At 39.9% G+C, this 25,077-nt stretch overlaps 2 protein-coding genes across 5 annotated transcripts; one reads left to right on the forward strand and one right to left on the reverse strand.

The window, feature by feature from the left end:
• Positions 1–593: 593 nt before the first annotated feature.
• LOC135115031 (Fanconi anemia group D2 protein-like) lies at positions 594–23,542 on the reverse strand. 2 transcript variants are annotated; one of them, XM_064031464.1, is made up of 28 exons: positions 23,405–23,542; positions 22,592–22,810; positions 21,990–22,144; positions 21,703–21,839; positions 21,460–21,583; positions 19,162–19,238; positions 10,544–10,736; positions 9,641–9,832; positions 9,215–9,394; positions 9,002–9,099; positions 8,576–8,741; positions 7,885–8,039; positions 7,426–7,675; positions 6,920–7,125; positions 6,461–6,722; positions 5,960–6,144; positions 5,593–5,734; positions 5,337–5,450; positions 4,921–5,044; positions 4,632–4,744; positions 4,296–4,455; positions 3,886–4,086; positions 3,515–3,615; positions 2,874–2,998; positions 2,387–2,588; positions 1,853–2,002; positions 1,450–1,617; positions 594–1,342 (listed from the first exon to the last, which is right to left on the reverse strand). In XM_064031464.1, exons 2-28 carry the CDS (start codon positions 22,779–22,781, stop codon positions 1,193–1,195), a joined length of 4,320 nt encoding a protein of 1,439 aa, XP_063887534.1. In that variant the 5' UTR covers positions 22,782–22,810; positions 23,405–23,542; the 3' UTR covers positions 594–1,192. The 2 variants fall into 2 exon arrangements, with proteins under 2 accessions (XP_063887534.1, XP_063887535.1); XM_064031465.1 differs by lacking the exons at positions 21,460–21,583; positions 21,703–21,839; positions 21,990–22,144; positions 22,592–22,810; positions 23,405–23,542 and adding an exon at positions 11,720–11,874 and having other exon boundaries at positions 19,162–19,214.
• LOC135115032 (uncharacterized) lies at positions 11,895–17,652 on the forward strand. Of its 3 annotated transcripts, none has more exons than XM_064031468.1 (7): positions 11,895–11,911; positions 13,801–14,428; positions 15,054–15,170; positions 15,337–15,502; positions 15,761–16,113; positions 16,347–16,478; positions 17,440–17,652. In XM_064031468.1, the coding sequence occupies exons 2-7, from the start codon at positions 14,297–14,299 to the stop codon at positions 17,554–17,556; spliced, it is 1,017 nt and encodes a 338-aa protein (XP_063887538.1). In that variant the 5' UTR covers positions 11,895–11,911; positions 13,801–14,296; the 3' UTR covers positions 17,557–17,652. The 3 variants fall into 3 exon arrangements, with proteins under 3 accessions (XP_063887538.1, XP_063887537.1, XP_063887536.1); XM_064031467.1 differs by lacking the exon at positions 11,895–11,911 and adding an exon at positions 12,051–12,200; XM_064031466.1 differs by lacking the exon at positions 11,895–11,911 and adding an exon at positions 12,074–12,232.
• Positions 23,543–25,077: the final 1,535 nt, after the last annotated feature.

Here is a 25,077-nt window from a genome sequence, read left to right on the forward strand (position 1 = left end):
TCCATTTGGTCTACTTGCCCTTGGTGGTGAGATGCTGCATAAATATTTTGTCTATAATTAAAATTTGGCGCGCTGTTGTGAGCCGAATACCGCCTAGCGCCATGAGCCGCTGATTGGAATGAAGCAATGCGAGGCCCTGTCTGATTTGTGTCCTAATCCATTATTTCAGAAAGGATTACTACTAAGAGATGTTTAGCATAGTGTGCAAGGATATTATGTGCGCATAAACTACCCATAAAAATCGTCTCTCTCTCTCTCTCTGTCATTTCAGCCAGCCTATTTTCCTTTATATTTCCATAATTTCTCTACATTTGCCTGTCTCTATCGAATATATATATATATATATATATATATATATATATATATATATATATATATATATATATATATATATATATATATTTTTTTTTTTTTTTTTTTTTTTGCCCCATTAAATTTAATTTGGTTCAGCACACAACCTATGCAAGCACGCCCTTTCTTGCTTTCTATTTTGCGCAGTTCTTTCATTCCTCTGCTTCTTCTATTCTACCTAGATATTTATCCTAAGCTCCATAAAAGACTATTATTTATGGATAAAATTAAATATTTGAACCATATATATATATACTTTAATAACACCAGTATAAGAGTATAAAACTAAAATATTCCACTTGATGTGTAACTAGACATCAGCAATGTACACAGGTTGTAAAACCAAATGTATATACCTGTAGACTGAATTATAACATGAAATAGTTTATATATTATTCAAGGATATTATAGTGTAACCATGGAAGCATTTGTGACACAATCCTATCTTCTCATACTTCTTTGCTTGGTTTCAGACCATCTTTTCCAGAGGCAGCACTTGCCTTTGCCTTGTTAAAGGGCTCATACTGCTGATATTAATCAGAACTCCATATGTATAATATTCACACACAAAAATCAGCTCCTCTCATCTAAATGCTGCATGTAGCAGGTAAAATTTCCATTTCATGGATCAAGAAAATAAAAAAAAATATGCCAGGAAACAAAATGCCCTAAGTTCTGAGAGAACAATAACATCAGTTGTAACTGGAAAGTAGAAATTCAGGTGATGCCAATTTTATTTTGCTTTCAGTACCTTGAGCTGAAGAATCTTCTCCTTTTCCCTCAAAGTAGCAATTTTTCTTCATTCCTCCTTAAAGGGAACATGAACTTTACTCCTTAACCTTTAGAAACTATCACTATAATCAGTAATTTTGTCATCATCAGCTGATGCTTGTTCTCCTGCGTCTTCAATTTCAACATCAGACTGTTCATCATTGTCTTCTACCTCTTCCTCCTCCTCATTGCCTTCTTCTTCTGATTCTTCCATGGATCTCTGCAAAGATTAAATGAAAATTTGTCTGAGTTCACAGATCTAATGTTCACAGAAAAAATTTATCATTCACAGTATAACTAAACAGATGAATGATAACACAGACATACCTGAGATAATATTTCTTCCCCATGTAAATCTCTGTTCTTTAAGATTCCCATCCAGAAGGCATTATGGCATTTATTGAGGGCCAGCATTGCCTTGACCCGATACACCAGTGTTTCCAAAGACTTCCTCAGAGGCGGCACATAGCGGGTCAGGGTTGTGTCTTGCTTAACCTGTTTGTCAGAAAAAGACAGACAGTACTTAATATCACTCCATATTTCCCTTTTATACTCCATTAGCTAGCTTTTATAAATAATTAACAATGAATGTCTGATATCTTTTTTGACATTCTACCACACATGGCAGGGGAGATGTTCTTAGGCTTCACCGGACATCTACTAATCTCTCACTGCCAAAGAAGTTATGGTGCTGGTGAGATGTAGCAGTAACTAACAGTCCTTGTATTACCTTTGAGTGGGTGCACAAATTTTGCAAGAATCTGGTTGAGCCTTGGACACTCTTCAGCAGCATCACCACATCCTGATTGTGCTCCCGGAAGCAAGTGTCCATCAATGGCATGGCACTGCGCAAGAAGAACTCCAGGAAAGGCCGGGCAAACTACAGGGAAAATTTTGAGGTTTCCAGAGAAAAGGACTTTAATGATGCAAATTTAAACAAAACAGGATGAAACATAAATATTTTACAATACAGAATAATAATCCCAAAAGTGAAAGTCATCAAAACTTTACAAAATACATGACATCTTTTTAAAGAAAAGCAGCATTTTCAAGTGCTCACGTATCAATAATGATGTACCTAATATCACCACATCCTTCATTAAAAATGACTTGAGCATCTTGATAACATACACACTATAAGCAAACATATATATATTTTAAAATCTCACTATGGAAATACTTAACACTTCTTTGTAGCTAATATCTCAACAGGCTTAGTGCTGTAATTTGAATTTCAGTTAAGAAATGTTCAGTGCAGACAAACCTTCAGGCAAGTGCTCAGCATTTGCCTGGAGTAGTAATTCTTCAGTATGGTGACATGGGTGTGCAAGATCTTGATGGCTGTGTTCCATATCAGCAGACGCTTCCTACTGTCATCTGATGCCGAGCCAACAATTGACAGTGACTTGTTGGTGCCACTCACCAAGAAGGACAGGATGGCTTTGTAGTAAACAAATAAAGAGTTCCTGTAAAACAGAATAAATAATGAACAATTTCAATAAAACTCATGTGCTATTCACAAAATGTGGTGATCCTTCACACTTAATAACTAAGATCTTATATTTCTATATATACTTTTTATACAAGCATTAATTTATTTATATCTGCTACATATATAACTGTTTTTTTTTTTTTTTTTACTTTTTTATTTATTTATTTATTTATTCTTTTTTTTTTTTTTTTTTTTTTGTATTTTAGGGAAATTAATTTCATAGCAGTAATATGAAGCATTCTGCACCACAGTGACATACTTGTTGAGTGTTGGGAAGCTCTCAGACTGTCTGTCTTTGCTGCTGTCAGCTAGGAATTGTTCAAGTCCTTCACTGCATATGGTTTCCATTTGCTTTAATGGGTCCTTGCTTTGCTTCAAGTATTCCTATGGGAAACATATGCAGAATTTAATTATACAATTTACAAAAACAATGGAATCAATATATCTACATTGTATTAACATTTTACTTCAAGTACAAGCCTTGCATGTGACAAGCAATCATTTAAATGCTCTTAAAAGCAATTGGTTATTCACTAACTAGTGAGGCTCTCACTAAGAGAGAGAGAGAGAGAGAGAGAGAGAGAGAGAGAGAGAGAGAGAGAGAGAGAGAGAGAGAGAGAGAGAGAGAGAGAGAGAGAGAGAGAGAGAGAGAGAGAGAGAGAGAGAGAGAGAGAGAGAGAGAGAGAGAGAGAGAGAGAGAGAGAGAGAGAGAGAGAGAGAGAGAGAGAGAGAGAGAGAGAGAGAGAGAGACACACACACACACACACACACACACACACACACACACACACACACACACACACACACACACACACACACACACACACACACACACACACACACACACACACTTGAATGTAGCCTTAACACATTTTATTCTCTCTTAACATGGGAGTATACCTGAAGTAGGACATGAAGGTTTTGATGGAAGAGTGCCCCTTTCTCCTTCTCACCTCCTGTTGTGTACCACTCTCTCTTCAGAAGCTCTTCAATCACTTGGACTGCAAAGACCACAGTGTATCAGTCAGCAACAGCATCATGAGGACTAACACTCTGGAGGAAGACTCAAATGTATTTGGGTAAAAACACAATAAAATAAAATAAATAAATGTCAATAATCTTTCAGTCCAATGTGCATAACTGCTCTGTTCTTTCATTTCAAACTTTCAGTTCCAAAATATAAAGGCCACAATGCTAGGAAATAGCACAGATGAGCAGCTGAGGTTTGCTACTCATTGTCTGAATTCCCAAAAGGTGTCCAGTACACTTACTGAGGCTGTCAGTGAAGTCTTCATGCTGCGGGAGGGCAATGATGGCCACAAGGGTCTGCACCAGCACCGTGGCTGTCCCTAGATCCACTATGGTAGCGTGGAAGTTGGACAAATATCTGAAGACAGCAGAGGTAAGTTCCTCTTGATCCATTGAGCTGACAACATCTCCCTCGAGCTTCTTTGCAATGATACGAAGGATTGCTGAAAATGAAGAACACAAGATAGGAATACATAAAGTATATTTGAATGCAATACCATTTCTGCCTCCATTATTTTTTGAGGTGTGTAACATGTACTGTCCATGAAAAACTGAAGAAGAAAATGCATAACAAATAGAATAATAGGATTGTCACACTAATGATATGTTACTAAGCCATTGAAAAAAAAAAAAAAAACATTTATATTCTTACATAAAAGGATCTCTTTATTTCCCTCCTGCTGCAGTCCCTTCCAGGAGAGCAGGCATTGCAGGGCCATGAAGAGTTGCAGGTTCACCTTGATCACGGGTCGGGTGTTCTCGGTGAACATGGTTGGGGCGTCCATGATGCCATCGTTGTCAGCAATCATTGTCTTCACAAGATCAATTAATATTCAAATTGAACAAAATATATGATATTTTAGAAGATGACAATAACAACAGGAAATATGCTATTTAAAAATAGGAACCTAAAAAAAAAATAAAATAAAAAATAAAAATAAATAAATAAATAAAATAACAAAATAAAGAGGTGCTACACAATACACACATGGAAAAATGTGCTGATTTTCTCCAAGTGGACACACAAAGGCTTCAGAATCTGTATTATGTGCTCAGCAACTTCAGCAGGTGAGAAGAGATCCAAATGAGAGTGACCAATACCTGTAACATGAAATTAGTGATTCAGAGACTGTCATTAAATTCACTATTTGTGCCATACAGTACATTACATCATACCAAATAATTAAATCAATTTGTACATTTAAGGGAAAAGTTGTAAAATACAGAGGCCAAAATCAAGCACAAGCCTCAACATACTAGGTTAGAAAATGACTTACTCTTTTCCTGAGAGTTTCCAAGAACTGAGGCTCGCTTATTGCTGGTTCCAAAGATGTGTTCCAGTTTGCAGTTCAGATCAGTCAACAGAAATTCAGCCTCAGGAAGAGTCAACTGACCCTCACCCTGGAGGTGTGTAAAGGGTTATGAGAACACACATACCAACACATATATTCTAGTTTTTATCCACAAAATATTTACTTAACTGAAAATTTCACATGACAGGCACTTCTCTGAAAGTAGATTTCTACTTGAATCCTAAATCTTTTCTTTTTAATTTCACGTTTCATCTACTGAAGATAAAAGTGTTTTCCCCTGAACCAAATTCTAAAAAAAAAAATTGCTGGGAAATATATGCAAATTTCTAGTGAAAAATCTAAGCCTGTCCTAATTTTAAGGTAGGCAGCCAAACACTCACTGCTACATCTATGTGCAGAGCCAATTTCCTAAACAACAGATAAAACACATCAAAGTGAAGTTCACGCAGGAATGGACGCAAGGAAGCCTTGTCTAGTGTGGGTTCTGGTGCAGCCTGGTGGTGGAGAGAAACACTATATGTCAACACAGACCATGGAGAGTACATCATAGCATAATATAAAGACAGAAAAAATTTCTTTATATGTGCAATTATTCATACAGATACTGAGTTTCATGGTAGTAAAACACAAGCTTACATTTTTCTCTGGAGAATCCTTGTTAGCATGTGACTGAGAGGCCAGGCTCAGGGGCACCTGGCTGACAGGCTGAGAGCACGCCTGAGTCCCAAGCTGAGTTGCGTCTGTGTTGGCATTTTTTCCTTTTGACTTTGCACCTTTTCTGGAAAATAATAACTTTTTTTATTTCATATTGGCATTATTAAATAGTTTGATGACTATTTTTAATGAATTGATAAAGAAAAGAGGGTCTCAATTCTTATCACACTGTTTCTTTTAGTCACCTTTTATGACATTCAAAGAATACATTAGCAATATTCCTCCAAGCCAGGCTGTTTGCTCACATGCCATCCCATGTAAGAGAAACAGTAAAAGTATAACCACTAACCCTTTCCCAGATCCAGGCTTCCTGCCTCTTTTTGCCTTCTTGGTGTTGATCAGACTGACCGTGGGTGTGGCCATGGAGCAGTCCACATCAAACACTGCTATTGGAGGCACATAGTTGGGACACTTTGGTAAGTACTTGGCAATCAAGTTTTCAAGTTCTATTACTTGGTCAAGACGTTTATATACCTGAAATAGTCATTAACCAAGTATTACATTTTGGCACCATGAAAAGTATAAAATGAATATTAAATTAAGGTGTAGTAGGATGGCACACAATACTACCCCTTTCCACCACAGGCTGATGGGGCTATGAGTGTGAAGGACGTGTGCATGAGGTGTGGTCCTTTGTCTGGGCTACCCTGTGGCCAGCCTTGTATATACAATGTACCTTGGTGGCCAAGTCAATGAGGTTATTTCATGTAGCATTAATAACATTTAATGTCATTTCTAAGCACAAATAATCATGCAATCTGAGGAAAGGGTCTGTGATTCCACAACTCACCCTGTCCTTCATTTCACGGTCCTTCTGCGTGACAAAAGCATTCAGCAACTCACGAAACCAATTGATTGTGTAAAAGAGGCAAGAAAGTGCCACATGTTGCTCTGACACTATAAGGGAGTCAAAGTTGTCAAACACCTCAGGAGCGGGACTGATGACAGGACACCCCAGCAGGGCATCAATGCTGACAAGGTCACCATCCTGGATGCGGCACTCCAGCATGCGCAGCAGACGGAATTGTGGTGTGAGGTACACCAAGTTAGTTCTGGAATGAACAAAATGTAAGCCCATGTGATGAATTAGATAGCACATTGATATATAATGACAGACAGCCATATAAATGACTGTTATGAGATCTTAAGTTTTAAGCCCTTAAACCATCTTCCAACATTCAACTGATTAAACAAAGGGAGACAGTGCAAACATTCTGTTCTCCCATTTTACAGAGGATATTTCACTTACTTTTTATCACTTGGCTCAAGCCTTGAAGACTCTGCCTTAACAACCAATGGAGCAAGATTAAGGGCAATGCAGGCCCCTTCAACACCAGCATCCAGGTTCCAAGATGCAGCCATTGCAAATGGTTCTTTTGGGTAAGTAGTGCTGGGCTCAATTTCTGTCACAAAGTTGTTTTGAAATTCATTTGTCATCTTGTCACACACAAACTCCTGCAACAAAGATTTATACAATTAAGAAATATGAGATGGTTTATGATGCCACACAGATTTCCAGTAATACATAAAACACGCGTGTCACACTACATGACTGAAATACAATCTGAACTCCATGTTCATAACCAAAAACATGGATAAAACATGAATGCAAATATGTTTCAGGCTTTGATTAGCCTTAAAGTGGACATTAATATGCTGAACAAAATGATAAATAACACATCACAAGCACGGGCCATTATGAATTAAGTTTACTGCTGGTCACCTAATGGGCCAGTGTATACTATAAAACCTTACCTCAAGTTTATGATTCATATTTTCCCTGAGAGATATAGAAGCCAACTCATCCATAAACAAAGCTGCAGCCGTTGGTGTGTGGGCAGTGGAGGACATCACCAGACATAGCAGGTTTTCAGCTTCCTTGAGGGCCCTGGTGTTCATGATGGACCTCTCACTTGCTGTTGAGTTAGAACTTGTGTCACCCTCTTCCTCATTTACCATGTTCTTCACAATGAGTGCAGCTGTCAAGACCCCAATGTGTTTATACCTGTGAATAGAATAGTTATTTTTGAAGTGAATTACCTCAAGAATACCAAATAATAATAGATCCTTTTTTCAATTACAAGTACCTTACCAACTAAGCCTTTTGTAACTTCATATTACTAAATTATATATCAAAATTAAAATAAGAAAAAATAAGAAACAAAACACCTTATAAAAAGCATAAAGTACAAAGTGAATTCCACCCTGACATACTTTGGGTTAGTGTGACACAGCTGCTTCCTCACAAGAATCATGAGTTCATCCTGCAAGGCAGCATGTGAGTTGTCACTGAACACCAGCAGGATCACCACATCTAGCAGCCTTTTCACTTCCCTCATGCTCAGCTCATCCATCATCTCCATGGAGCCCTGGCAGGAAGGGAACATACAGGTACACAGATGGTTCACAATCATAATGGCTAAACAAAACATCACATATATCACCAATCCAGCCAACATACTACAACCTGGCAACCAAAACTGAAGCTACTAAATTTACATTCCTTAGAGAGATGAAGGTTAAGAGAGGACCTGATAGGAGTCTTTAAGAGGTATAGAAGTTATAACATGAGGGGCATAATCAAAATTCTTAGGATAGAACAAGAAATAATGAGTTCAAGCTTGAAAAAAGAACAAGATACGAAGGAATAAGTTCTGAAATAGAATGGAAGAGGAGTGGAATGGATTCAGTAATCAAGTTGTTAGTGCTGAGTTATTATGGAGCTTTAAAAGACAAATTTATGGATGGGGATGATAGTGGAAATAGGCACATGTAGACCTGATGGCTTCTTGCAGCTTCCGTTATTTTCTTATGTTATGTTCTTAAATAAATGAAATAATATATGAAACCTTTACACATGTATAGATTTTTGCTCACTTAAAAAAAACAAAATAGACAGTACTACCTTGATGAAAATGGTGAACTTTGACATGTCAGCAGTGTGTTTGTGGGCCAGTGTGGACAGCAGGGTGAGTGCTGTGTGCCTCACTACTGAGCTGTCCCCCAGGTGGTTCAAGAGGGCCAGCATGGACTCCTGCCTGTAGTGGCCACCCAAATGTAGGAAAGATAACCTGATGGAAGAAAATACAAGTTGATTATAAACACTTAATCTCATCATTCAATTATTACCTGCAAATCACTTCTTTGATGCTGGGCTCAATCTCATATTTCAGTTGTTGCAAGACTCATTATATGTTGAATGCAAAAGATGAAATCACATAAGTTTCATTCTCTATCATACTTCCTGAGACCACAAGCACAAAGACAATGACTGCTTGTACAAATACTATTCATCTGCCTTAAATCAAGCAACATATTCTGAGGGGCCTACTTGTACAGAGTAGCTGCAGTCTGGCTCACAAGAGGCTCTGGAGATCTCAAGAGTAAACTGGAAATCTTCTTCAAGGACTTAAAATTTTCTTTTAGAGCCTGTAAATGAAATCCACTGTGAGTAAGACCATCATCCAACACAACATTTTCATGACATAAGCCCCTCGGGTTCAATTCACATAATCTGACACTATGGGAGAAAAACGTAACATACAACAATATGTTTAGCAAATATTTCCCCCAGAACTGCATCCGAGAAGAGTCCTGTCCGTATTTTGTTCCTGAAGATGCTCTCAATCGGGTGTCGCTGAGAGGGCACGGCATCGTACAGGATCAGCAGCACCAGGAAGTCAATGGGCCTCACGCTGGCCACATTACACACATCCTGGATGGCCTGTAACAAAACTATGCAATAAACTGTGCTTCTTAGTGAGATTAGGTTCAAAATCCAGCGTGAAGGTAAGTACAGTTAACGTCTAATAACACATGGTCACAAAGAGATAAATAATTAAATATGCACGGTCACAAAGAGATAAATAATTAAATATCAGTGTATATATTCATAATATGAATAAATCCTACATTGTATAGCTAGTTAATTAGAAATGTATGCAAAATTAGAGTAGCAAACAATGTATACCTTCAACCAATTTGTGGCCAGGAACTTGTTTGTAATAATTGCCATCTTGATGTTGTTAAGAAGCAGTGTTTCATAAGCAGGATCATCTTTGGCTGTGGAGGGAATACTGCTGCTGATGGATTTCTTGGGGGACAGTCTGGTTGGCCGGCAGTCTCCGGGAAGGTTAATCTTTTCTCGAATGTCACTTAGAACCTGCGGCAGAATGATTCAAATCCTCATCTGGGTAATCATTATAAGAAACATTGTCTATGGTGAGCAGAGTAGGAGATCCAGAATACAAACTTTCAGATCATTCATTATACATCATTATCAAAATGTTACTTATATATAAATAAATAAATAAATAGTAATGATAATAATAATAACAACAATAATAATAATAATAATAATAATAATAATAATAATAATAATAATAATAATAGGGCCAAGCACTAAATTTTGAGCAAAACTGTCTGATCTATTACATATTATTTCAAAATAGCAACACAATCACTAGTTTGAGAGAGAGAGAGAGAGAGAGAGAGAGAGAGAGAGAGAGAGAGAGAGAGAGAGAGAGAGAGAGAGAGAGAGAGAGAGAGAGAGAGAGAGAGAGAGAGAGAGAGAGAGAAACAGTTATGAGCTTCACTGTAGTTTATAACCAGTAACATTACTCTCAATAATACACCATGCATGTCTTCTCAACTACTGTAAAGAAAAAAAAGAAAGAAAGAAAGAAAGAAAGAAAGAAAAAAAAACTGACATACATACAAGAAGACACATTTAGCTTACTAGAAACAATGACCAATATAATCTATCAAGTTCGCCATTACACCATTTTATAACCAGACTACCAATAAACATTCAAATATTCAAACATTCATCAGTGCACTTTACCACAATCAGAGTCACAACTAAGACACTCACCTGGTAAGCCACGGAGGGCTGAGTATTGGTGAGCAGGAACTTGACAATGACATGCAGCTGCTCAGGTCTGGCGGCATGCAGGGTCTTCAGGACAGAATGGAACACCTCTGCCACACTCTCCTTGGGCAGGGTCAGGTGTCCTAGGGTGTCCAGTATGGCAGGGGTGAGCTCAGGGGTGGTGTCATAAAGGTCACTGAAATGAAGCTACGTGGTAATGATTTTTTTATTTTTTAATGTAGGAGGGGAGCTGAAAAATAATAAATAAATAAATAAAAGGCCCACTGAGATGCCAGTCCCCAAACAGAGTCAGAAACGATCATAAAAAAATAAAGGATAAGTGTAGTTGAAAGATGATCACCGTACCTACATACAAGTCAAGGTAGAAAGGGAAGTGGCAATTATACGAGTGCTTTGGCTGCAATAAGAAAGGACTGAGAAAATAATATGGCAGAAAAATAAATAAGTAAAACAAAATCATAAAGAGAACTAGAAAGGGTAAAATAATAAAGTTTAATAAAGCATGGCAAAAGCGTGGTGGTAGTAGTAGTAGTAGTAGTAGTAGTAGTAGTAGGAGTAAGAGGAGGAGGAGGAGGAGGAGGAGGAGGAAGGTGCAGGTGTAAGGCTTATGAAGACAAATAATGAAGGAGGAAGAGGAGGAGGAGGAGGAGGAGACAGGAAGCATGCAGGAGGAGTAAGAGAGCTTGTTTGTACAGTGGAACTTTTATCGCATCTTTTATCACCTGCCCATCCCGCTGCCTATCACCGCTGCATCGAGAGAGAGAGAGAGAGAGAGAGAGAGAGAGAGAGAGAGAGACTGTTTGGAGTCTGGGAACCGAAAGGAGAGTGAGGGCACTGTTGTGGAATTAATGAGGTGCTGGCAGGGCGGGGTGTGAACTGTTACATAAAACGCCCTCACTCAGGTTGTTTTCGCGTTTCGATCACAGAAAACAACATAATTGCAGACAAACACACTTCTTTGTTGACTCGTTGACACGGTAACTTAGATGAAGCATGAATGTTGCATATAATCGAGGGGAACATGAAAAATGAATGCGTACAGCAGCGCTCGTGTGCAGGTACGTGAGAGCTTGTGAGTGGCGGTGGGAGGGTGGGGAAGAGGGGTGAGGGAGCAGAGTGAGGTGCCATGAGAAGCGTGCGCCTGCCACACTCCCTGACCTTGCAGTGCCACGGTCGTACCCACACCCCAGGCCCTCACCAGCCACTTCCGCTGAATACTGGCAGTCAAGTAGGCCCTCCTGGCGTGGCGTTTGTATGCATCTCCCTGCCTCCCGCCACACACTACCACGCACCGCCAACACCATCATCGCACGCTGCAACGAACTTCGTTTCAGACAAACATTATTCAAGGTTGTAAATGAATAATATTTATAAATTATATCTAGGTGCATTACAAGACCAAGGGAATGCCGTGGGACATGCGTATATACTTGTGGGGTGCCCAAAGCGCACTGAGTGGCCCCAACGGAGACGCCCCCAGCGCTGAGTGAGTGGCCCCACAATGAGCTTATTCATCAGTATCAAGTGGTTTAAGAGTTAAGACGAACCAGATCAACAGTGTTGTGCTGACTTGCTTCGGTGCTGCACGTCTGCTGCCACTCTCGCGCCGCTCAAGGCCTGCACTTGATGGACTGTGCTCGTGAGAAAATTAAATAAACACACAGTACAAGTGTAAGAAACGCCTCTATCTCACAAACTAAAGAACGCCTGCAACGCTTTTATGTGATTACGGATTAGAGGGTGCAGAGTGAAGCAAAGTGTAAATTATCTTTAATAGCGAGTCCGTGCGTCATTCAGCAGTCATTTCACGTCATGTATGCCGCCCCTGTTTCCCTGACACGCCGGCCACTTAATGCCCAGGACAAGGGGGCCATTACTGCCGTCACGGACACCCAGCACTCCCGCGTGGATCAGCCCGCCGCCGTGAGTGTGGCGTGGGCACGAGTTGAGAGAAGCGTCAACACAAACAAGGAAGCAACACAATCCACGCTTAGAAATTAAATGTTTTTGGCTGATGCGCTGTCAGTGAATTTAGCATCCTGGGTGCCTTCAGTGAATTAAGCTTTTCCTGCATGTATTTACTGAGTTTCCTGTAGTTTATGTTAAGTTTCCTTCCTGTGTAAAGGGAGTTCTCATGACGCCTAGACATTAAACTCTCATCTTTTCCCAGCTACGCCTACACGCTCCCTTCATATTTACGTGCCTTCAACTACTGTGTCTCTACACTTCATGCTAATTTGTCTCTCTGTCTTTTCATCCATCGACACCTCTAAACATCTTCAATAATAAACTATCTTCAATAATAAACTCCCTCCATTATCACATACAGTATTCTGTTTCCTTCTGCCCTAAACTTTCCACCTAGATATTTTCGGCTTATTTCCTTATTGCTTGGTCTTCGCACGTTTTCAGATTTTAGAATGAAAACAGTCTGCACAGTATCACACTGACCCCACCTCCCCTCCTTTGGCCACTTTTGTAATTCCGAAGCTGTGGTGTCTTGAATTAGTCAGTTACGACAGTCTCTCTCTCTCTCTCTCTCTCTCTCTCTCTCTCTCTCTCTCTCTCTCTCTCTCTCTCTCATACATATAACTCTGTTTCAAAAATCATCCTTTATCATTAAATGCTCGTATTTCTTCTTTGTTAATTAATTCGCAAAGAAATAAACCCAAAAACGCTTGGGTATAATACACAAAATGATAAAATATTACAATACGCAGCAGAGATAAGTACACACACACACACACACATTCCGGACAGATTGTGAGACGTGTATTTAAATTTTGCCGTGAGTTAATCTTATCTCATCTTCCCACGTTGGTCTTTCCCCCGCAATGAGAATAATGATAGACGTAGCCAGTATTATTCAAGCTTCAATCTGCATTCACTCACACGTCCCTACAGACACCATCCCCAGTAGCAGGCCGGGAGTGCGTGACGAATCGGACATCCTCTAACAAGGAAACTTGCATAAGAAGGAAAATTGGACATGCTAATTAATTTCGAGTTTCGCATTTTGAACGGTGCATGAGACTGGCGCTTATCTGTTCATGCCACTGATAAAGCCAAGTTAGCATTGCTGCTGGACACATAAAGCCAAGGTCAGCGTGCAGAGGGGCATCAGTTTCTGCACTACACCTCACAGGATCGAATTCCTAAACGTTACAGTGGCTTGTCTATATTCCTAACTGGCTGTGGTGCAAGTTACTATTTCTCAAGTGTATTTTCATGAATTGCAGTGATCGTTTAGCAAAGATTCTACAGCATCTCTGGGGAAGTAAAACAAAAATTCAGACTGGTCATCTATGGCCTTTGAAAAACTATAGGGAGCGTTTCAAAATACAGGCCCTGATATTGTGATCGAGTTAAGCCCAGGACCAGACAGGAGCCACTTGTCACTGATCGCGCTAACCTTACACCACTTGACAAGATCCACGCATTCCTCAACCCTCAACTACGTAGTAACGCTGACACGCGCCGCACTGACACCTCCCCTTGAAACTAAACAAACGCATGGCAAACTTGAAATGATGATCACTACAATGAAACAGAGAGACAAAGACATAAGCAACTTTGAGTACAGATAAAGAAGGTTAAAAACTGTGTGAAAGAGAAACAGAAGCATTAAAACGAAGTGACGCCAAGACAAAAGGCACCATGAGTAAGGACAGAAGTGCATGACAAAGAACTGAGTTTCTTGACGAGTCAGAAAACGGAGTCAGCATCGGCAGTACAATGGAACAGCTGGAGGTGATGCCCGTGAGTTCCCGAGTGGTGTGCTTGAACGCGCCGCACCTCAAATCCCTGTGCGTGTTCGAGGCGCTCTCCCGCACCCTGGGCTGCTATTACAACCACCACCGTCCTCAGGTAACAAGCCGGAGGGGAAACGAAATACATACGAACTTGTTAATGATGTAGATAAGCGATTACGTGCATTTGGTTGCCGATATCAGGAAAATAAGGTGAAAATTAAAGTAAGCTTGTGTGCACTGATGTTAAGGGAAAGAAATGTAGAAAGCAATTACATGTTTTGATGTGGCAGCAAAAATGTTTAGAGGAAGAAATAGAAAGTAATTGAAAATTTTAATGTATCACCAAATATTTTCTGCACTTTCTGCAATAAAAATAATAATAATAAAAGTAAAAAAAATAATAAAAACAATAATAAATTAACATCTACACAGTAATACAATTTTGGAATTAACTTTCATCTTACAGCCAATGCTTGGCAATCACACAAAGTCAAGTAGTTGGTTTTAGTTAATGACAATCATTCCCAACACTTCACAAAAATCAGAGGAAAGGGAAGGAGTGAGGGGATTGGGGCTCTTTACTCTTGCACTATTATTTCTACAGTGAAGCTCCTCCCTTTCCAAGTGGTCTCAACCTATAAAGAGACAGATGGACAATTGTAATCAAGCTCAGTATGCATACTTGTGTTCAAAATCCTAGTAAATATAACAAGAAACTACAGCACTTGTCCTCTGCCCAGATTGTGTCCTGCCATGGGAAGGTGCGGCTGCCGGTGCCTCGCATCACCCGCATCCGAGGCCACACCACCCACACCCACACCCCCGGCGAGGCCCCCTGCCTGCACACCCTCCTGCAGGTGCTGGTGCTGGTGACTCTTATCATTCCAAATTAAAGGAAAAATACAAGTTTCATCAAGTACATTCACCTGATTAAATACTAACTTTTTTTCTTAGTAAAGTAAATGTGACTGTGATGATTGCCTCTGCCCAAAATGAAGCTAACACAAATTATTACTTTTCCAGATGGGGACATACCTTGTGTTTCATCTCCCAGACTGGACACAAGTGCAACAGTGCCAGCTAGTGCTGAATGGGATTGAAAAGGTTCCCAGAACTGATGTTCCACCAAACATTATCCTGGAACGCATTGAAAGCAGCACCACCACCTCCAGGCTTCTCCCCCCAGAGGGTAATGGCTGCTGTTTTGTGACTATGACCTTGCTTGAAATATTAATGACTTTCAGGATCCGTCTGCACACTGACGTGGCTGCATGCTCTCCCATGTAAGGAGAGGCAAGCTTCATGAAACGATCATGATAATTCATGATGTTCACATGCAACTTTAATATAAATGCAAAATTTAATATAAATGGCATCAGTTATGCAAATGACTTCTTTTAAATTTGAATATATGATACTTAAAAAGGCTGCTTTCATTGCATTTCAGGTGAAGCACAAACTAATCTCACCACTTCAGACCCTCCTACGAACCATTCCATCAACAAGTCACACAGCAAACACACTACACTTTCTTCAGTGTCTGAAAGAGTCTCCTCTGCCATCAGGAGCCTCGGTCTGGAACACAGACACAGCCATGAAAATAACAAAAACACTTCCAGTAAGGCAAAGCAAACTGACTCTCATGGGAAAAGTAAGGACCTCTTGGGTGAGAGCCAGCAGCATCAAGGAGCAGCAAGGACTTGTATGACGCTCAACATGATGGACACGGAGGAGGTGACGACACTGCTGGACGACGAAGAGGACAACTACAGCTCAGACACATCAGATGATCTCCACAAGGTACACAAAGTGACTTACTGTGCCAAAATGAATGCCAAGACGCACACCTTGTAATGTTTGATCCTAGCCACTAGTGTTTAGTGCAGTAAAAGAATATTTGCAACAACCCAGAATATACCAACACAGAAAGAGTATTGTGAAAGTTGTGTGTTAAGTAAGAATGACACTGAGAGCAGATATTTCCAGAAGCATCAATGTTTTTCCTAACACGACCATGTCTGACACACACACAGGTGGTGCGGAGGCGCCTCCTGGTGGACATTACAGCCGTGCTCAAGCCTCCACCCCCTGATAAGGTTCTCACTCTCCTGCTGAGGCCAGCAGAGGAGACCCAAGCCTGGCAGTTCCTTTCATCTTGCATCAAGGTAGCTTTTAAAAACTCCATTACAAGTGTTGAGGCATTAGCTTATGCAGGTCTTTCACTAACTACTAATTCTAATACTTATAATGTAAATAACTTGAAAACTAACTAACAATTTTTTCTCTCAACTTGGTTGTGTTTTTGTTCTGCTTTTCTCTTTTTTATGCTGTTGTGCATGTGCTGGATGGAGTGGTGGGTGAAAATTATAAATATGTAGTTATGTAAAATAAAACAATAAAACCTATCCATCTACTGTTGCTTAGAACTTCCTCCAGAGGCCAGCTGTGGTACAGGAGCCTCCACTTGTTGTTGCCCATACACTTCATCCTTACACATTCCTGTCCTCTCGATTTCCCTCACTTTTCCTCTCAAGTATTCTAACAATCTATATCCATTACATGAAGAGTTTTCCTTATGCAACCAAGCATTCACCTTGCTTCTATTAATATTTACTGTATGTAATCTTCTCAAACTTTCTTTCAAAGGTGATTAAATGAATTTAATTTATTCCTTCACCATTACTGGATGTGTCATGCTTTCTTTCAACACATTCATCACTCCTATCATCCATTCTGTTCACCTTACTCTTTTGTATCTTGTATCTTGTATCTCTTGTATCAGAACAGCCATTAAAGTGATCTCATTAACATTAAAAACCTAAAACTACTTCACTGTAACAATGAAAAACATTAATAAAATCTTAACGAGCTTCAAATATCACCAACTCTGATATTATTGCATCTTAAAAAATCAGCACTATTGTATTCCACCTGCATGTGTTTTGAACTCTTCATAAAAAAAAAGAAAAAAAAAAAAAAAAGAAGACCTGCATTCAACAGAAAAACAATTGAGTTTTACCTCAGATCTATGTGGTAAAGTTACCTATTACAAACTTGGTTCTATTTAACTGTAATGTAATGATAAACGTAACATTTCCCTAATCCAAGTTTCTCTCCTAACATCAGGTGACACAGATTGGCAGCAAGGGCCTGGCAGAGAATGGGTCTGGCACCATGAAAAAGACCCTCACAAGAACCAAGCCACTCTACTTCTCAAAGAATGGCAATGCACACAGACTCTAAGTCAACACAACCCTGCACCATAAAACCTGTTTCTTCAAAAGTATTTATCACTGTACCTGATAGATAATTATGAAGTATATATTATGATAACCACAACAGCATATTATATCCTTCATTATATCACTACTAATAAACATTAATCTCATATCTTGTATTCAACACGGGTTTTTAATGAAATGTTTAAGAAAGCTACCGAATTCAATGTCCTTCAAAACAAAGTATTCCCTCACCTTTCCTTCCCAATTGCACCACAAAATAGTTACAAGTGAAATAAAACGTCCCCCAGGTAAAGTTAAGTAAAGTAAGAATCAGTCGGGGAGGAGTGATTGAGCTTCCCATCTCTGTGCCTGCCCATCAGAACACAACTACAGGAAAAGGAACACCATTCACCTCATTCCGTCTCTTTTCATTCACCTTTTATGACATGCAAGGACCAAAGAGATGTACTTGATATCATGAGTTTCCATTCAATCAGTCATTGGTGGCAGATAGAGAGAAGTTAACTAAGCTGGTAGAGGAGTTTAGATAGATGTGTGGAGGGAAAAATGAAGGTTAATGTAGGAAAGAGTAGGGTAATGAGGTGCACCAGGAAGACAGGTGGCAGGATGAATGTAAGGCTGGCTGGTGAGGAGCAGGAGGAGGTAGGCAGTCAGAAATATCTTGGTGATGGATGGTATAAATAGACTGTTTGAGAGTAGAGTACCTAAAATGAATGTAAAAGAAATATTGTATGAAGAGATAGTAATTCCTGCTGCACTGTATAGTACTGAAACTTGGAGTATGGGAGTAGCAGACAAGAAGGGATTCAATGTAATGGGGATGAGATGTCTAAGGAGTATGTATGGAGTAATTCAGATGGACAGAGTCAGAAATGCAGAATTGAGAACAGGAATTGCAAGAGAACTGGCAGGACAGGTAGAGCAATGTGTGCTGAAATGGTTTGGGCATGATGACAGAATGGAGGATGATACACTGGTGAAGATGGTAAGAACAAGTGTGTGAGGTGTGAACTTGTGAGTCAAACCATGTAAGGAATGGATAGATAATGTAAAGGCCTTGAGGGGAAGAGGACTGACACTGGACCAGAGAAAAATGACTGTGAGTAACAGAAGCAAATGGAGAGCAGTTGTGAGCGTGTGAGGAATGGCACAGTCCTGCGACCTACGAGTAAGGCAGATGTGGCAGATGTGGGGCAATCAGGTGTGGTAGGAGAAAGTTCTCATTCCAGACCAAACAGTCCAAGCTGTGTGACTGTGCCCCGTAAAGTGAGGACAGGACTACTTTCTCTTCTTTGTCAGGGCCCAAGAGGCTAAGAGTGTTGTGAATGAGTGTGAATGTGAGTTGTGTGTGTTGTCTTGGCTGTCATCCTTCTTTGGTGAAGACAGCATTGGTATATGTACACATGTATGTATACAGAATGATAAAAGAAAGTAACATGAAAGTAATAGCAAGTGAATATTTTAAAAGAGAAGTCAGTCAGAATGATAAAAGGAAACATGTAATTAGTAGCAATTAAAACCAATCACATAAGAGAAGTCCAGTGAGAAATACAAAGTCTAGTTATGATACAGCCTCTGGTATAGTGCACAGGAGTGGGCTACTCACCAGAACACCTCAGCCAGTTTGGGATGGTTTGCATCATTCACAATGCTGGGAACGTAAGTTATGACTTCTTGCTGAACCTGAAAATAAAAGGAGATTGACATTAACATATTCACCACAAAGTGCACAGTTATAACTATAGTAATCTATCTAACTACACCAGGTTTTGTTGCATAGCTGATCCTTATGAGAATATCCTCTCCCCCCTCATAACCTTGGCAATAAGGTGGATTTTTAATTAGTCAGTGTGTGTGTGTGTGTGTGTGTGTGTGTGTGTGTGTGTGTGTGTGTGTGTGTGTGTGTGTGTGTGTGTGTGTGTGTGTGTGTGTGTGTGTGTGTGTGTGTGTGTGTGTGTGTGTGTCACCTATGGCCATCTGCTGGTCACCCAAGAAGCAGCCATTCTCTTGTGGAAAGAGCTCAGAGCTAAAAGCAACCAATTTTTGGGTAGAAATAAGACCACTTACACACCATACACCAGGACATAAAGGTCACAACCCCTCAGCTAACATACTATACCGACTTGGTGCTCGGTGAACCAAGGCATTAAGAGGCTCACCCATTTGCCTAACCATGCCCAAAACCCAAACTCAGGCCTTCTCAGATGAGCATGCTACGCAAAACACTGTGTGTGTGTGTGTGTGTGTGTGTTTACCTAGTTGTGTTTTACAGGAAAAGAGCTATGCTCGTGCTATCCTGTCTCCATATCTATAAACATCCAGCTTAACTTTAAATTCATGAATATTTTTTGCTTGTACTACTGTTTCATCTAAGTTGTTCCATATTTCTATGCTTCTATTTGGAAAACCATATTTCTTGACATCTCTTCTACTTGCTGTTTTCTTCAATTTCACTCCATGTCCTCTTGTAGCTCTTGAGTCCCACACAAATAAGTCTTCTTTGTCAACCTGATCCTTACCCTTTAAAGCTCTGTATATAGCAATCAGGTCTCCTCTTTCTCTTCTCTCTTGTAATGATGGAAGCTTCAATCTCCTTAATCTTTCTTCATAGGTTAAATTTCTCAAACTTGGTACCAATTTGGTTGCAGCTCTTTGTATCCTTTCTATTTTCCTTATTTCCTTTTTATTATGGGGTGACCAAGCAATTGTGGCATATTCCAGTTTTGGTTGAATCACATATTCCATCAACTTTTCCATCATCTCTTCATCCATATAAGCAAATGCCCCTTTCATCTTTCTCAGTAACTCCTAAGTTTCCCCAATTATTTTGTTTACATGCTTTACTGGTGATAAATTATCACTTATTGTAATTCCCAAATCTTTTTCTTCTTTGGTTTTCTTAATTTCCACTTCTCCCATGGTGTAGGAACTTGTCAATCTTCTTTTGCTTTTTCCTAATTCCATCACCTTGCATTTCTTTGTACTGAATTCCATTTCCCATTTCTTACTCCATTTTTATATCTTATTTAGATCTTTCTGTAATATTTCATAATCCATATTGTTCTCCATTCTTTTCAATAATCTTGAATCGTCTGCAAACAGACATATAACTGTCAACCTCATCCACCATATCGTTGTCATATCGCATGTGTGTGATTCACCTACGGTCGTCTGCTGATCACCCAGCCAGCTGTTCCCCTACGGAAAGAGCTCAGAGCTCATAGTGACCGATCTTCGGGTAGGACTGAGACCAATGGCACACCACACACCAGGACAGCGAGGTCACAATCCCTCGGGTTACATCCCGTACCTACTTGCTGCTAGGTGGACAGGAGCTACACATTAAGAGGCTCGTCCATTTGTGTGTGTGTGTGTGTGTGTGTGTGTGTGTGTGTGTGTGTGTGTGTGTGTGTGTGTGTGTGTGTGTGTGTGTGTGTGTGTGTGTGTGTGTGTGTGTGTGTGTGTGTGTGTGTATTTACCTAGTTGTAATTTACAGGGCCTGAGCTATGCTTGTGTGGTCCTGTCTCCACAGCTACACTTGTTCAGTTTTTCCTTGAAGTTGTGCACACTCATTGCCGATATTTCATCCCCCTATATTTCTTTAGTTACTCGGGCATCTTCCTTTTCTTATTTTTCTTTTTGTGTGTCCTTGTGTGTATCTGGTATTTGCTACTTCTCTTAGCAGCAGTTCCTCATTATCTATTTTTTCTACTCTATTCCACAAGTTATAAATTTGTGTGTGTGTGTGTGTGTGTGTGTGTGTGTGTGTGTGTGTGTGTGTGTGTGTGTGTGTGTGTGTGTGTGTGTGTGTGTGTGTGTGTGTGTGTGTGTGTGTGCTACCCATCTTCATAGGAGTATGTTCACTATATATATAATTGAAATATAGCAATAAAGGTGATCATACCTTGAGAGGAGAACCTTCAATAATTTCCACAATCTTGGTTGTCAGTGTGTCAGAATCAACTATATAGTCCAACCACTTCAAGTTTGCCAGTATCAAACTTGGAATATTAGCATCACTGCTTGCCCTGTGAAATTGTGAAATAAAAAATTAAATAAGAAAATATATCAGTAAATAAAGTTCAGACCTCAAATATTTGAATGAGTAAGCATGAAATGCCTTTTTCTCTATTTCTATACTACTTACTCATCATCATTTGCAGCCTCAAGTAGCTTCTCTGTCAGCAGCTGGATGAGGCACGGCTGGAGCTCCTCTATGTTGAGGCACAGCCGGATGAGAGAGTCCTGCTGGCCACCCCGGGCAGTCTCACAGTCATTTACAGTCTGTGTGAAACAATGATAAACATTCATTCTGATCTTATGATTTCATACTTATTTTATTCTAATCAACATTATTATTATTTGTTTGTTTATTCATTATTATTATGTTTTTATGATTGGATCAGTACAAAACAGAGCACATCTCTGCTGCACCTGGGTATACAGTAGGGACCACTTGAGCCGCTGTGGGTCTTCAACATGGTCTTCCAGTCCCTTCACAAATTTTTCAGCAATTTCAGGTAGACGGAAGACAGGATGAGACTTCAGGCTGTATGTCAGGTCTTTTTGAAAAACAGCTTGATCACAACCTGAAAATATTGCCAACCATGTTTTACACTCATCTCTGCCTCTTGTGGAGACACCTTTGTGGTGAGGTTGGTGATACATTTCATAACATATGTGTATACTTGCTCTAGCTATGCTCTTAATACATTTAATCTGCATTCATTATTTCTTACAACAAAGGTCTAATGATGAAAACAGATAACAGCTCTTATCCAAATAAGTGGTAGAGTAATAAACTGGAGAGAGAGAGAAAAAAAAAGGAAATAACCTTAATCTACTCATTTTGAGCCAGTGACGATTTATTTCTGGGCGAAAATAGTTTTTTTTTTTAAATCATGAAGTACACAGCGAAGGGATCAGCAACGAAATTAATAAACAGATTCAATTTTAACTTAACAAAGCCATCAGATGGAAAAACTATAATTAATTCAATATCATAAAAAAAAAAAAAAAAAAATCATCTCACACACTCAGTAGGTTTGGCAGGTTGTCCTTCTGCAGGATGTAGCCGGCCTTGCTGACCAGCTCCCCGAACAGTGAGTTGACCCGCAGCACATTGCTGTCCTCCTCGTCATTCTTGCGGGACAAAGCTTTCTTCCTTTTCTGACTGGTAAAGATATCCTCCGAGTTCTCCGTGACAATGCTGCGTCTCTTTGGCATGGTGCTGTGGTGATGAGCGGCAACACCTCCTGCAACACCAACACTTGATTACCATGATTACCAATGAATTTCTTGGATCCAATAACATACTATGGAGGACTGTGGAAGGAACCTCAGCCTACTAGTTAGCAATGTTTATTTCTCGGCAAAATGTGACACTTTTCAAGTCGTGATCTACACAATGAAGAGACCAACAATGAAATCAATGAACTGAATTAATCTAAACTTAACCAAACCTACCCCTCAGATTAAAAACTAATGTTATTTCAATAAAATACAACATATGCAACAAAAAACATAAAGGAATGTCTCATAGAGCAGGAATACAAAGACTAGCATACATTCACTGATAGAAGCATTTCTGTAACTATCTGTAAAGAATTGCATAAAGATTTAATTTAAAATATTACAGTAAAATTAATCATTATGGCAGTCCCGATGATTGTAGTAGTAGTAGTATTAGTCATGCTGCTTCCTGTCTCCAATCACAAGATAAGACAGTCACGGTGAGGATGGCAATACGTTATACAAAGCCAGCAACTAAACAGCAGCATGAAGTATTGTTAAAGGTTCGTTAATGACTCATCTCAATCCTTCGTATTAATTATTAGACGGTACAGTACCTTTTTAACCCTCCTACTGCTCCTCCACACTCAGCCCTGCTCACTGCTTACTGTTTCCCGCCTTCCTGTTTGTTTACATTTCTCCAACAGGTCGCGACAGGAAGAACCAAACATATGGCGCCAATCTTGAACTTCACAAAGGCGAATTTAGCAAAGAACAGCAAGAAAAGGAAGAGAGCGGCAAGGAATTAATGCAAGATCACCAAATAATCCTGTGACAAAAATGGAGGGTAAATTCAATCACTCCACTTCCCTGAAAAAAGAAAAAAAAGGTATACAAAAAGTTCATTAGTTAAGTGAAATGAGAAAAAAAAGTCTAGTAGGTAAAGTAATTTCACTTAAAACATATTTTAAATAAGCCCAGAAGTCCTAATCTCTGCTGGAAGCCATAATACACAAGGAAGGCTGTCGCAAGGGAGTTGGTTTACAATGTCAATTATATTGAATTAGCTCTACGAACAGACGGCTCCCTACTTAATGAAATAGCCTTCCTATAAAAAGAAATATCCTTATTTTCAGCTAAAGCGACATGTCAACTCAAGGCATTTTAATAGGTAAATATAATTGGCCAGAAGTCGTGTGGTGTCAATTAAGCCACACCTCCTTTCTCAACCCCACTCCATGTCCGCCTTCCCATCCCCACTCCCTCCTTCATGCATTTCTCATACCCCCCTCCCTATCAGCTCCATCTAAGCCCCCCCCCTCTCTCTCTCTCTCTCTCTCTCTCTCTCTCTCTCTCTCTCTCTCTCTCTCTCTCTCTCTCATATCTAAACGTTCAAGACAATTTTTACAACACACACACACACACACACACACACACACACACACACACACACACACACGAGGGGTTGTGGGCTCACTGTCCCGGTGTGTGGTCTCAATCCTACCCAAAGATGAGTTCTTTCCGTAGGATAATGGCTGGCAGGCTGACCAGCAGACGACCGTAGGTGAATGAATGAATGACACATCACCCATAGCGCAGATGAAGGGCAGTGAGAAGTCATCATTCCCTTGGGTCTATGGATTAACTTTTCCCTCCATTCCTCATTTCCTACTACTACTACTACTACTACTACAGTCTACACATCTTATTTCGAAGAACACCTGGAAATACCTGGAAAACGCTGGAAATTGAGGGAAATATTAATGAATAGAGGCGGGCAGGGAGTAGGGAAGGTCTTGGTATGGGTCCTGATGCTTTCACGGCGGACGCTCTGAACGGGGCTGCAACATGCAGTTTATTTGTTTATTTGCGTGATTAATTCTGGCTTTCCTTCACTTCTGAAACAGGAAACACACGGAGGTTTAACTAAATGTTTATGTACAGGCAAGGAGAAAGGCAAGAAAAATGTCCGTCTCTGCCCTTACTTTTACGTAGGGCAATTCATTTTGAAACTCGTGAGAACTAGACTGCACTTTATATTCTGACCTACCATACACTTCAACTAACACACTGAACATTGCCCCAGAGAGACTGGAATGAAGGGATATCCCGGATCTCGGTACCCCCTGATGACGTCATTGATGACGTCACACTTTATATACGTCCGTTAATCCATTTTGAAATTGACCGTTCGAAAAAACGGAACTAGACTGGAATGCTTTATATATTCTGATTTGCCATATACTTTAATGAACCCCTGAAATATAAAAACATTTCCAGCCTCACTAGT

This window comes from Scylla paramamosain, chromosome 28 (genome assembly GCF_035594125.1).
Source record: "Scylla paramamosain isolate STU-SP2022 chromosome 28, ASM3559412v1, whole genome shotgun sequence".
Classification (NCBI taxonomy): domain Eukaryota; kingdom Metazoa; phylum Arthropoda; class Malacostraca; order Decapoda; family Portunidae; genus Scylla; species Scylla paramamosain.

What these genes read in the sequence shown, in the direction of transcription:
- LOC135115032 (XM_064031468.1), top strand. Translation starts at nt 14,297, where the DNA reads ATGGAACAGCTGGAGGTGATGCCCGTGAGTTCCCGAGTGGTGTGCTTG. An exon ending in CAGGCTTCTCCCCCCAGAGG is followed by an intron (nt 15,503 to 15,760) that starts GTAATGGCTGCT and finishes ATTGCATTTCAG; the next exon opens with GTGAAGCACAAACTAATCTC. An exon ending in TCCTTTCATCTTGCATCAAG is followed by an intron (nt 16,479 to 17,439) that starts GTAGCTTTTAAA and finishes TCCTAACATCAG; the next exon opens with GTGACACAGATTGGCAGCAA.
- LOC135115031 (XM_064031464.1), bottom strand. Translation starts at nt 22,781, where the DNA reads ATGCCAAAGAGACGCAGCATTGTCACGGAGAACTCGGAGGATATCTTT. An exon ending in AGCTTCCCAACACTCAACAA is followed by an intron (nt 2,589 to 2,873) that starts GTATGTCACTGT and finishes TCTGTTTTACAG; the next exon opens with GAACTCTTTATTTGTTTACT. An exon ending in ATTTGTGCACCCACTCAAAG is followed by an intron (nt 1,618 to 1,852) that starts GTAATACAAGGA and finishes TCTGACAAACAG; the next exon opens with GTTAAGCAAGACACAACCCT.